The following is a 13,756-nucleotide window of genomic DNA, read 5'->3' as shown; positions in this document are numbered from 1 at the left end:
AGGTAGTACACTAATTGCCAGATTGACATAGACTGAAGTTTTTCTATTTGCCATTTTCAGTACCTACAGATATACACTGCAGTTATTTAGGCTGAAGTTAACACAAAAATCAAATGGAGCACTATCTCTCTGAAGACCTACTTAACCTTTGCCTTTCTTACTTATTCAAGAAAACAAAAGTGCTTTGAAAAAAATTAAAGTCATAGAATTATTAGGTAACATTAAAGGTGAGGCATTATCACCATCATCGACATCATCATTGTTGTTTCATCAATTTTAGAAACTATTTTTCATGAATTTAAAGGGGTATGATCTCTATCCTATAAATATTTGAGTTAGGTTCAAAGAATCATTTAAGATGCAAATAATAAAAAAGTCCCTCCTTTGCATAGGTTTGGTTACAAGGAATGAATGTGGAGGTAGGAAAAGCAGAAAATTGGAGGGAGAGAAAAAGGAAAAAGAAAAATCATACACAAAGGTGAGAAGAAACTTATGGAAGGAAAATTAATCAATATCATTTAGTTTAACATAATTATTCCTTTTCTTAAGCCTTAAAATAGTTCATGACCTTTTTCCTTAGGCACTTAAGACTCAGGATCACATGAGTGATTTTCATGGTCTTATAAGTTTCTGGGAGAATTTAATTCTCTAAGACACAACAAAATCCCAACAGATATTCATTTTTATATGATATTGGTGGTTGTGGCATGTGGGCTATTTCACAGAGGAAAAATTAAAACCTCCAGCAACCTTCCCCGAAATTGTGTGGGCTATGGAATAGAAAAAGCAAGAATAAGTATAGGAGAAAAAGTTAAAATATAGCTCTTAAAATATATTTAAGGAAGATGAAGTCTAATCATATGAAAGCTTCCGGGGGGGTATGTGTGTGTATGTATATATACATATATATATGTATATATATAAATACATAATGGTGTTCATAAAGGACATATCTGAGACATGGGATTATTACAGATGCTTTTATAAAAAGTGGTATAGTAGTGGTTAAGAATGTGGATTCTAAAATAAGATGGACCTGGGTTCAAGTCCTGTCCTCTATAAACCTGATTAACTTCTGTGACTCTGAGATAAATTATACAACTCCTGGGGGTGCTCTTTTCACTGTATTTAATATGAGTGGCTCTTGATAGACTAGTGTGATATGACAGTTGTTATATACCTATCCGATAAGAATTTTATGAAGATTATATAAGAAATGAGTATAAAGTACCTGGCTTGATACTCAGTAATTACTTAATAAATGATTGCATTATTGTTTATTTCTATTTTTCTTGCAGAACTTAAAAATATATATATATATTACTTTTGTAACAAGAATAAAAACAACAAAAAAAGACCTACAAAAATATTGGGCATGGAAGAGTTTACTTTTACAATATATAGGGTAAGGTAGGGAGGCATTTCTATTAGGAAAATCTAAATTTTTTCCAAAATGATATCTAACCATTCCTCCAATGAGTTTCCCATTATTTCATTAGAAAGTGCAATTAAGAATAAGACTGATTAGGCATATAAGCACCATCTGTGTGAAATTTATTTTAAAGGTAGAATGCAGTACATTGCTTATTTGTAATCATATAGCAGGAGTAGATTTATGTAAATTAAACATTAAATAGAAAAATATTTATTCCAGTCATATTTACTCCATTATATTGAAACCATAATTAATTATAGCTATAATTATTGCTTCACACTTGAAAAAAAATTCCAGCCATAACTAATCCTTTATATTTGAAAAGAAATGACATTTTAGAAGATGGAAGATTAAGGATAGCTACACATTCTTTGATACCCCTCCCATTGAGATGTGTTTCCCCTATCTTGAAACTGGGCTGAACTTAGTGACTTGCTTGACCAAGAGAATGTAGGAGAAATAACTTTCTGGGACTTCCAAGGCCCTGCAGTTTCTGCCCCAGCCTTTTAGAATACTCACTCTGGGAAAGCTGGTTGCTGTGTAAGAAATATGACTACCTTGAGACCACTACACTATGATGAAGTCTGTGATAACCATATGGACAAGTTGTATGTAGAATGAAGGAAAGATGCCTAGACAACCCAGCTATTTCAGCCATCCTAGCTTAGGCATCAGACATAAGCTAATGAGCCATCTTAGGGGACATACTAACTCCAGGAGATATGACATGGAGAACTGAGGAATCTAACCAACAGCCAGAATAAAACCCAGATATATGTCTCTAGTAGAACAATTCCAGCCATCTCTAGCCAATCAAGGTATCCCAGGTGAGGCCCCAGACATCCTGAAGAATGTACCATCCCCCATTGTATTCTGCTCAAATTCCTGACCCACAAATCACGAATATAACAGAACGTGTTATGCAGCAATAGTTAACCAGAATAGAGCTCCTATTTATAGATCAGATGCACTTTAGGTAGATTTACTGCTAATCTACTTAACTGTCTTTTTTCCCATTAATAGCACACTCCTAAATCAATCATTCACCAAAATTAAACTGAGTGTATAGTCATAAGAAGTTGCTACATGAGTAATTAAAGCATAAGCAGCAAGCCAATGAAAAGATCCAACACATTATTTTTTTTCAAAATATCAATTCTTTCAATGTATTCTTACCAAAGCAAACTCATGAGATATCCTTCCATCTGGAGGCAGTTTTGCACCAAAACCTAAAGCTGGGAACATTTTATCACTGTCATAATCTTGAACGATTTCTCCCACTGCTTTCAGTGCCATACCATAGGCATTCAGTTGATAAGGATTCATGTAGTGGAGAGAAGTCGGCTGGGTAGGGTTGCCTGATGACAGAAAAAAATATTTCAAACATGAGTGATCAGGCTAAAGATATAATTTTTTGGACATTTTTCTTGATATATATTTCAGATTCAAATATTAAAAATCATGTTTTCTGCCTATATTCATAGTATGTTAAATATCTTCTTTTGGATAAATATTGACAGAGATATTTATTAAATTAGATCAGATATGTAGAAAGTTTCCCAAAGGTATGCTAAAGCATATGCAAATTTTTTCAAAAATTATTTCTCATTGTCAATGTCATAGGCTATTCTTTTTTTTTTTTTTAATAAATTTATTTATTTATTTATTTATGGCTGTGTTGGGTCTTCGTTTCTGTGCAAGGGCTTTCTCTAGTCGTGGCAAGCAGGGGCCACTCTTCATCGCGGTCCGTGGGCCTCTCATTATGGTGGCCTCTCTTGTTGCAGAGCACAGTCTCCAGACGCGCAGGCTCAGTAGTTGTGGCTCACGGGCCTAGCCGCTCCGCGGCATGTGGGATCCTCCCAGACCGGGACACGAACTCGTGTCCCCTGCATTGGCAGGCGGATTCCCAACTGCTGCACCACCAGGGAAGCCCCTCATAGGCTATTTTTGACAGAAGAAGCATAAAAGTATTTTTGTTAATCATATTTTATTGTAATCTTTATTTTTAAAAATTGTGTGCCTTTAGTTTGAATCCTTATGCTATAATCAGAGGACCCAACTGATGTAATAGGCTTCAATAATTATGAGGCCTTCCTAAAGTTGTATCACAAACATAAACTGAATATTTGAGACATATCTCAATTTAAGCACTTGAAAAGAGAAGAGTATAGAGATTTTCAAATTCATGCAAATTAAATATCTAGAGCTGAAAAATTATTCAGAGTTTCTAACTAGACATTTAGCTAGGAGTCAAAAGGCTCGAAGTCAGGTCTTGCCATTTGCAGGACAACTATATAATTTCTATTATAAATCCTAACACAGTATTTACTGGGAAGACAAAATAAGATTACATGTGTGGAAGTGATTAAAAAGTATAAAGTACCATAGAAATGTAAAGTTTAACTACTACTGTTATTATTGTCTGGGTCATCCACAAATGTAGGATGTTTCATTTGAATAAGATGAATATGAGAGAGAAAGTAATATATGCGCTACCACTCAAACACATTTAGATTCACATTCAGTTGCCCTAATTATCAGCACAAAGGCAGCCTGAAAGTCCCTTTAGTTTCTTTTTTTTTTTTTTTTAACATCTTTATTGAAGTATAATTGCTTTACAATGGTGTGGTAGTTTCTGCTTTAAAACACAGTGAATCAGTTAAACATATACATATGTTCCCATATCTCTTCCCTCTTGCATCTCCCTCCCTCCCACCCTCCCTATCCCACCCCTCTAGGTGGTCACAAAGCACCGAGCTGATCTCCCTGTGTTATGCGGCTGCTTCCCACTAGCTATCTATTTTACATTTGGTAGAGTATATATGTCCATGACACTCTCTCACCCTGTCACATCTCACCCCTCCCCCTCCCCATATCCTCAAGTCCATTCTTTAGTAGGTCTGTGTCTTTATTCCCATCTTGCCACTAGGTTCTTCATGACCTTTTTTTTTTTTTTTCCTTAGATTCCATATATATGTGTTAGCATACTGTATTTGTTTTTCTCTTTCTGACTTACTTCACTCTGTATGACAGACTCTAACTCCATCCACCTCATTACAAATACCTCCATTTCATTTCTTTTTATGGCTGAGTAATATTCCATAGTATATATGTGCCACATCTTCTTTATCCATTCATCCGATGATGGACACTTTGGTTGCTTCCATGTCCTGGCTATTGTAAATAGAGCTGCAATGAATATTTTGGTACATGACTCTTTTTGAATTATGGTTTTCTCAGGATATATGCCCAGTAGTGGGATTGCTGGGTCGTATGGTAGTTCTACTTTTAGTTTTTTAAGGAACCTCCATACTGTTCTCCATAGTGGCTGTATCAATTTACATTCCCACCAACAGTGCAAGAGTGTTCCCTTTTCTCCACATCCTCTCCAGCATTTATTGTTTCTAGATTTTTTGATGATGGCCATTCTGACTGGTGTGAGATGATACCTCATTGTAGTTCTGATTTGCATTTCTCTAATGATTAAGGATGTTGAGCATTCTTTCATGTGTCTGTTGGCCATCTTCTTTGGAGAAATGTCTATTTAGGTCTTCAGCCCATTTTTGGATTGGGTTGTTTGGTTTTTTGTTATTGAGCTGCATGAGCTGCTTGTAAATCTTGGAGATTAATCCTTTGTCAGTTGCTTCATTTGCAAATATTTTCTCCCATTCTGAGGGTTGTCTTTTGGTCTTGTTTATGGTTTCCTTTGCTGTGCAAAAGCTTTTAAGTTTCATTAGGTCCCATTTCTTTATTTGTGTTTTTATTTCCATTTCTCTAGGAGCTGGGTCAAAAAGGATCTTGCTGCAATTTATGTCATAGTGTGTTCTGCCTATGTTTTTCTCTAAGAGTGTGATAGTGTCTGGCTTTATACTTAGGTCTTTAATCCATTTTGAGTTTATTTTTGTGTATGGTGCCAGGGAGTGTTCTAATTTCATACTTTTACATGTACCTGTCCAATTTTCCCAGCACCACTTATTGAAGAGACTGTCTTTTCTCCACTGTATATGCTTGCCTCCTTTATCAAAGATAAGGTGACCATATGTGTGTGGGTTTATCTCTGGGCTTTCTATCCTGTTCCATTGATCTATATTTCTGTTTTTGTGGCAGTACCAAACTGTCTTGATTAGAGTAGCTTTGTAATATAGTCTGAAGTCAGGAGCCTGATTCCCCCAGCTCCATTTTTCGTTCTCAAGATGGCTTTGGCTATTCGGGGTCTTTTGTGTCTCCATACAAATTGTGAAACTTTTTGTTCTAGTTCTGTGAAAAATGCCAGTGGTAGTTTGATAGGGATTGCATTGAATCTGTAGATTGCTTTGGGTAGTATAATCATTTTCACAATGTTGATTCTTCCAGTCCAAGAACATGGTATATCTCTCCATCTATTTGTATCATCTTTAATTTCTTTCATCAGTGTCCTATAATTTTCTGCATACAGGTCTTTTGTCTCCTTAGGTAGGTTTATTCCTAGATATTTTATTCTTTTTGTTGCAATGGTAAACGGGAGTGTTTTCTTAATTTCACTTTCAGATTTTTCATCATTAGTATATAGGAATGCAAGAGATTTCTGTGCATTAATTTTGTATCCTGCTACTTTACCAAATTCATTGATTAGCTCTAGGAGTTTTCTGGTAGCATCTTTAGGATTATCTATGTATAGTATCATGTCATCTGCAAACAGTGACAGCTTTACTTCTTCTTTTCCGATTTGGATTCCTTTTATTTCTTTGTCTTCTCTGATTGCTGTGGCTAACACTTCCAAAACTATGTTGAATAATAGTGGTGAGAGTGGGCAACCTTGTCTTGTTCCTAATCTAAGTGGAAATGGTTTCAGTTTTTCACCATTGAGGACAATGTTGGCTGTGGGTTTGTCATATATGGCCTTTATTATGTTGAGGAAAGTTCCCTCTATGCCTACTTTCTGCAGGGCTTTTATCATAAATGGGTGTTGAATTTTGTTGAAAGCTTTCTCTGCATCTATTGAGATGATCATATGGTTTTTCTCCTTCAATTTGTTAATATGATGTATAACGTTGATTGATTTGTGTATATTGAAGAATCCTTGCATTCCTGGAATAAACCCCACTTGATCATGGTGTATGATCCTTTTAATGTGCTGTTGGATTCTGTTTGCTAGTATTTTATTGAGGATTTTTGCATCTATGTTCATCAGTGATATTGGCCTGTAGTTTTCTTTCTTTGTGACGTCTTTGTTTGGTTTTGGTATCAGGGTGATGGTGGCCTCGTAGAATGAGTTTGGGAGTGTTCCTCCCTCTGCAATATTTCGGAAGAGATTGAGAAGGATAGGTGTTAGCTCTTCTCTAAATGTTTGATAGAATTCACCGGTGAAGCCATCTGGTCCTGGGCTTTTGTTTGTTGGAAGATTTTTAATCACAGTTTCAATTTCAGTGCTTGTGATTTGTCTGTTCATATTTTCTATTTCTTCCTGGTTCAGTCTCAGCAGGTTGTGCATTTCTAAGAATTTGTCCATTTCTTCCAGGTTGTCCATTTTATTGGCATAGAGTTGCTTGTAGTAATCTCTCATGATCGTTTGTATTTCTGCAGTGTCAGTGGTTACTTCTCCTTTTTCATTTCTAATTCTATTGATTTGAGTCTTCTCTCTCTTTCTCTTGATGAGTCTGGCTAATGGTTCATCAATTTTGTTTATCTTCTCGAAGAACCAGCTTTTAGTTTCATTGATTTTTGCTATTGTTTCCTTCATTTCTTTTTCATTTATTTCTGATCTGATCTTTATGATTTCTTTCTTTCTGCTAGCTTTGGGCTTTTTTTGCTCTTCTTTCTCTAATTGCTTTAGGTGCAAGGTTAGGTTGTTTATTCGAGATGTTTCCTGTTTCTTGAGGTAGGCTTATATTGTTATAAACTTCCCTCTTAGAACTGCTTTTGCTGCATCCCATAGGTTTTGGGTTGCCGTGTCTCCACTGTCATTTGTTTCTAGGTATTTTTTGATTTCCCCTTTGATTTCTTCAGTGATCACTTCGTTATTAAGTAGGGTATTGTGTAGCCTCCATGTGTTTGTATTTTTTACAGATCTTCTCCTGTAATTGATATCTAGTCTCATAGCGTTGTGGTCAGAAAAGATACTTGATACGATTTCAATTTTCTTAAATTTACCAAGGCTTGATTTGTGACCCAAGATATGATCTATCCTGGAGAATGTTCCATGAGCACTTGAGAAAAATGCGTATTCTGTTGTTTTGGGGTGGAATGTCCTATAAATATCAATTAAGTCCATCTTGTTTAATGTATCATTTAAAGCTTGTGTTTCCTTATTTATTTTCATTTTGGAGGATCTGTCCATTGGTGAAAGTGGGGTGTTAAATTCCCCTACTATGATTGTGTTGCTGTCAATTTCCCCTTTTATGGCTGTTAGTATTTGCCTTATGTATTGAGGTGCTCCTATATTGGGTGCATAAATATTTACAATTGTTATACCTTCCTCTTGGATCGATCCCTTGATCATTATATAGTGTCCTTCTTTGTCTCTTGTAATAGTCTTTATTTTAAAGTCCATTTCGTCTGATATGAGAATTGCTACTCCAGCTTTCTTTTGATTTCCATTTGCATGGAATATCTTTTTCCATCCCATCACTTTCAGTCTGTATGTGTCTCTAGGTCTGAAGTGGGTCTCTTGTAGACAGCATATATATGGGTCTTGTTTTTGTATCCATTCAGCCAGTCTGTGTCTTTTGCTGGGAGCATTTCGTCCATTTACATTTAAGGTAATTATCGATATGTATGTTCCTATTCCCATTTTCTTAAACGTTTTGGGTTTGTTATTGTAGGTGTTTTCCTTCTCTTGTGTTTCTTGCCTAGAGAAGTTCCTTTAGCATTTGTTGTAAAGCTGGTTTGGTGGTGCTGAACTCTCTCAGCTTTTGCTTGTCTGTAAAGGTTTTAATTTCTCCATCACATCTGAATGAGATCCTTGCTGGGTAGAGTAACCTTGGATGTAGGTATTTCTCCTTCATGACTTTAAGTATATCCTGCCACTCCTTTCTGGCTTGCAGAGTTTCTGCTGAAAGATCAGCTGTTAACCTTATGGGGATTCCCTTGTGCGTTATTTGTTGTTTTTCCCTTGCTGCTTTTAATATGTTTTCTTTATATTTAATTTTTGGTAGTTTGATTAATATGTGTCTTGGCGTGTTTCTCCTTGGATTTGTCCTGTATGGGACCCTCTGTGCTTCTAGGACTTGATTAACTATTTTCTTTCCCATATTAGGGAAGTTTTCAACTATAATCTCTTCAAATATTTTCTCAGTCCCTTTCTTTTTCTCTTCTTCTTCTGGGACCCCTATAATTCGAATGTTGGTGCGTTTTATATTGTCCCAGATGTCTCTGAGACTGTCCTCAGTTCTTTTCATTCTTTTTTCTTTATTCTGCTCTGCAGTAGTTATTTCCACTATTTTATATTCCAGGTCACTTATCCGTTCTTCTGCCTCAGTTATTCTGCTATTGATCCCGTCTAGAGTATTTTTAATTTCATTTATTGTGTTTTTCATCGTTGCTTGGTTCCTCTTTAGTTCTTCTACGTCCTTGTTAAATGTTTCTTGCATTTTGTCTATTCTGTTTCCAAGATTTTGGATCATCTTTTCTATCATTATTCTGAATTCTTTTTCAGGTAGACTGCCTATTTCCTCTTCATTTGTTAGGTCTGGTGTGTTTTGACCCTGCTCCTTCACCTGCTGTGTGGTTTTTTTTCTTCTCATTTTGCTCATCTTACTGTGTTTGGGGTCTCCTTTTCACAGGCTGCAGGTTCGTAGTTCCCGTTGTTTTTGGTATCTGTCCCCAATGGCTAAGGTTGGTTCATTGGGTTGTGTAGGCTTGCTGGTGGAGGGGACTAGTGCCTGTGTTCTGGTGGATGAGGTTGGATCTTGTCTTTCTGGTGGGCACGTCCACGTCTGGTGGTGTGTTTTGGGGTGTCTGTGGCCTTATTATGATTTTAGGCAGCCTCTCTGCTAATGGATGGGGCTGTGTTCCTGTCTTGCTAGTTGTTTGGCATAGGGTGTCCAGCACTGTAGCTTGCTGGTCGTTGAGTGAAGCTGGGTCTTAATGTTGAGATGGAGATCTCTCAGAGATTTTCGCCATTTGGTATTACGTGGAGCTGGGAGGTCTCTTGTGGACCAGTGTCCTGAAGTTGGCTCTCCCACCTCAGAGGCACAGCCCTGATGCCTGGCTGGAGCACCAAGAGCCTTTCATCCACACAGACTGGAGGCTTGTCTCTGGTGGCTGCAAAACGAGCAATCTCCGCACCCAACCGCCAGAATCTTAAAAGTTTATACAGAGGCTTTAACTGGGTTCAGTCACGTATTCAGTCCAGATGGTCTCAACACCACATTGCTTTCTCAAAGCTGCATCCTGGAAAACAGCTCCTTGTGTGTGTCCCTTTAGTTTCTTAAGTGAAAATGGAAATTAAATGGGACTTGTAACAGCTCATAAAGCTCAATTCTACATTAAAACATTGTCCTAAGAAGAAATGCTTCAAGGCATAGTTCTTTTTTGATAGGGAAAAAATAATAATAAACACTTGAGATCCAGAGAGAAACAAAATAAAGGAAAGATCTCCCTTTTGTTTATAATGCATATAATAATACCCAGACCAATTTTGGTTTCAAGATAATTCATTGTGTAAATGCATTTATATTTCCAAAGTGTTATCAGCATTCAAGAGCCAAATGACAAAATTTCTAAAAAAGTGTCTTCTGACCAAGATGGGCCCTAATGTTCCCCTCAGCTTGCCTAAACTTAAGAAAGGTTTCTCCTGACTAAGTCCCTGACCTCCTGTTTCTTAGAACATTTACTTTAGAAAACTTGGAATTGTGAATTCCTTCTCTGTTCCTTTGAGATATAAATCTTCTACAATCCAGGAATGTCTTCCTCAGGGACCTGGGAGCCATCCCTTTGAAATGTAATCATCAAGAAAAATATCACCTCTGTTGCCTAGTCTCTATGGGAGAGCGGGAGCCTTCCTTCAGTAAGTGCTAATTAGTAAACACAGATGGCCTAATCACACAGACCAATTTCCCCTCCAATCTCTCAGTACTTTTCCACTAGTTCACCACAGCACTTAAAAACCCTCTCACCTTTTGCTTTGGAGGAATTGAGTTCAATTTCTTTCATTGCAATAGCTTCGATTTCTATTGCAAAAATCCTGATAAAATTCTTCCTTGCCTGTCTAACTTATCTGGTGCAATTTTTCTGTGACAGTTCTTTCTAAAGCAGGAATTTTGCCTCTTGTTCAAAAGCGTACAGGAGCCACAGATAAACGATACCACTACTAAGTTGTTATTTAACACAACTCTCAAATGTAAGAAGAATTGTTACCCATCGGTTGCAATATGCAACTAATTCTATTTCTCTAAGAAAACCACAACTTAAAGCTAAAATAAAAAAGCTACTAATACCGCAGCATATCTAAACATCTTAGCCTGTCATGCACAGCAGAGCCCAATCCTACCCATTCAAAGATGTTCCCTCTATCTCTTTGTATCATCTTCATACAGACCAATCTCTTCACTATACCACTAATGATGTTTTCTTTTCCATCCCTACCTCTCACTTTGCCACTTTCTCCTCCTCCAGCTTATGTCTCACATGCATCAGACAACCTTCATTATTTATTCCAGCCCTTATTGTCTTTCCTCTCCTACTCTTATGCTCTTGTGTTCTGTACCACAAAATTTGACAATTCCTTGAATCTGGGACCATATTTGTACCACCTCTATAACAGCAGCAATGCATATGGAAAAGTGAACTTGTAGTACGTTGGTAACATTGAGTTATCAGCTAATAACAATAATAATTATAATAGCATGGAATGTAACATGAACTTACTTCATATCTCACTTAATCCCTTTTCAACAAACCTATGACATGGGTACTTTTATTACACCTATTTTTCAGATCAAATAACTTTCAGATTAAATAACTTGACCAAATCACACAGTAATAATTGGTCAAACTAGAATATGAATCTAGGCAGATTCCATAGCCCTTACACTTAGTTATAACTCTTTGCTTAAGGATTTTGAAATATTTTAAACCCTGAATATTTTCAAACATATCTGATTTTGTTTTAAAGGTACACTAAGTCTTTGTAAAAAAAAAAAAATAACACTTGAATAGGCTCTTTTAAAAAGCTTCATTGAGATATAATTCATATAACTTATATTTAACCCATTTAAAATGTACAATTCAATTATTTTAGGTATATTTACAAATAAGCAGAACCATCAATACAGTCAATTTTAGAACATTTTCATCACCTCAAAAAATGTACTTATTTACAATCATTCTCTTATTACTCCATCCAGCCCAGCACTAAACAATGACTAATCTACTTTCTGTCTCTTTAATTTGCCTATTCTGGTCATTTCATGTAAATAGAATTACATAGTATGTGGTCATTTTTGACTAGGTTTCACTTGGTGCAGTGATTTCAAGGTCCATCTGTGTTGTAGCATGTTTTGGTACTTCATATTTCATTCCTGTTTATTGCTGAATAATATTCCATTGTATGAACATACCACATTTTAAAGTCAGTTTGTCAGTTGATGGACATTTGGGTTGTTTCTACATTTTGGCTATTATGCTGCTATAAACATTCATGTACAAATTTCTGTGTGGATATAGGTTTCCATGTCTCTTGCATATATATCAAGGGTGGAACTGCTGGGTCATATGGTAACTCTATGTTTAACAACTTGAAGAACGCCAAAGAGTCTTCCAAAGTGGCTGCACCATTTTACATTCTCATCAGCAGTATATGAGGGTTCCAACTTCTTCACATGCTCCAAACACGTATTGTTTTCTGACTTTTGGATTATAGTCAACCTAGTGGGTGTGAAATAGTATCTCAATATGATTTTGATTTGCGTTTCCTGATACGTAAGTATGTCAAGTACCTTTTCATGTGCTTACTGGTCATTTGTATAGCTTTTCTGAATAACTGGAATACCACTTTTAATTGGGTTCTTTTTTCGAATTATAAGAGTTCTTTATACATTCTAGATACAAGTCCTCTATGAGGTATTTGATTTGCTAATATTTTATCCCATTCTGGGGTTTGTCTTTTCACTTTGTTAATTATGTTCTATGGAGCATAAAGAAGTTTTAATTTTGATGGAGTTCAATTTATTTATTTTTTACTCTTGTTGCTCATGTGTTTGGTGTCATATCTAAGAACCAATTGTCAAATCCAAGGTCATGAAGCTATATCCCTATGTTTTCTTCTAATAGCTTTATAATTTTAACCCTTACATTTAGATTTTTGATCTATTAAGGGTCCAACCTCATTCTTTGGCTTGTGGCTATCCAGTTGTCCCAGTACCATTTGTTGAAGAGACTATTCTTCCCCCATTGAATTATCTTGGTACCCTTCTCAAAATCAGTTAACCTTAGATGCATGGGTTTATTTCTGGAATCTCAATTCTATTTCATTGATCAATATATCTATCTTTATGCCAGACCTACACTGCCTTGATTACTGTTGCTTTGTACTAAGTTTCAAAAAAGAGTATGAATCTTCCTACTTTGTTCTATTTTTTTCAAATCTGCTTTGGTTCTTCTGGGCCCCTTTAAATTCCAAATGAATTTTTGGGTCAGTTATCCATTTCTTCAAAAAAGACCTTTCAGATTTTGATAGAGATTACAGTGAATCTGTCAATCTCTTTGGAAAATATTGCCATCTTAACAATGTTGAATTTCCTAATCAATGAATGTGGCATATTTTTCAACTTATTTAGATCTTTAATTTCTTTCAAAATTTTTTCAGAATATAATTTTAGGGTATAAGTTTTGCACTCACTTTGTTAAATTTATTCCTAAGTACTGTATGCCTTTTGATACTATTGTAAATGGAACTGTTTTCTTAATTTCATTTTTATATTGTTCATTGGAAGTGTATAGAGAAAGAATTGATTTTTTAATATGGCTCTTCCATCCTTCAATCTTGCTGAACTCATTTAATAGTTCTAATAGATTTTTAGTGGATTCCTTAGGATTGTCTACATAAAAGATTATGTCATCTGCAAATAAAAATAGTTTTACCTCTTCCTTTCCAATCTGGATGTCTTTTATTTTTTTTTTCTTGCCTAATTGCCCTGGCCTCCAGTACAATGTAAAATAGAAGTAGCAAGAGCAGACATCCTTGTCTTTTTCCTCATCTTAAGGTGAAAGCATTCAGCTTTTCACCCTTAAGTATGATGTTGGCTATAGGTTTTTATATTTTCCCTTCATAAGGTTAGTAAGTCATTTTCTATTCCTAGTTTACGTGGTTTTATTATAAAAGTATGTTGGACTTTGTCAAAT

General features: G+C 35.8%; 1 protein-coding gene across 1 annotated transcript in view; it reads right to left on the bottom strand.

The window, feature by feature from the left end:
• Positions 1 to 13,756, bottom strand: part of CPNE8 (copine 8) — a 318,004-nt gene that overhangs the window by 39,858 nt on the left and 264,390 nt on the right. The window contains exon 15 of the mRNA XM_082419257.1: positions 2,612 to 2,793. Coding sequence (XP_082275383.1) covers positions 2,612 to 2,793 — 182 coding nt within the window. The remainder of the gene's footprint in view (positions 1 to 2,611; positions 2,794 to 13,756) is intronic.

The sequence above is a fragment of the Balaenoptera physalus genome (assembly GCF_965194825.1).
Source record: "Balaenoptera physalus genome assembly, chromosome: 13".
Lineage (NCBI taxonomy): Eukaryota > Metazoa > Chordata > Mammalia > Artiodactyla > Balaenopteridae > Balaenoptera > Balaenoptera physalus.
Note: the sequence above shows the minus strand (reverse complement) of the source record. Positions and strands in the feature narration are given on the sequence as shown.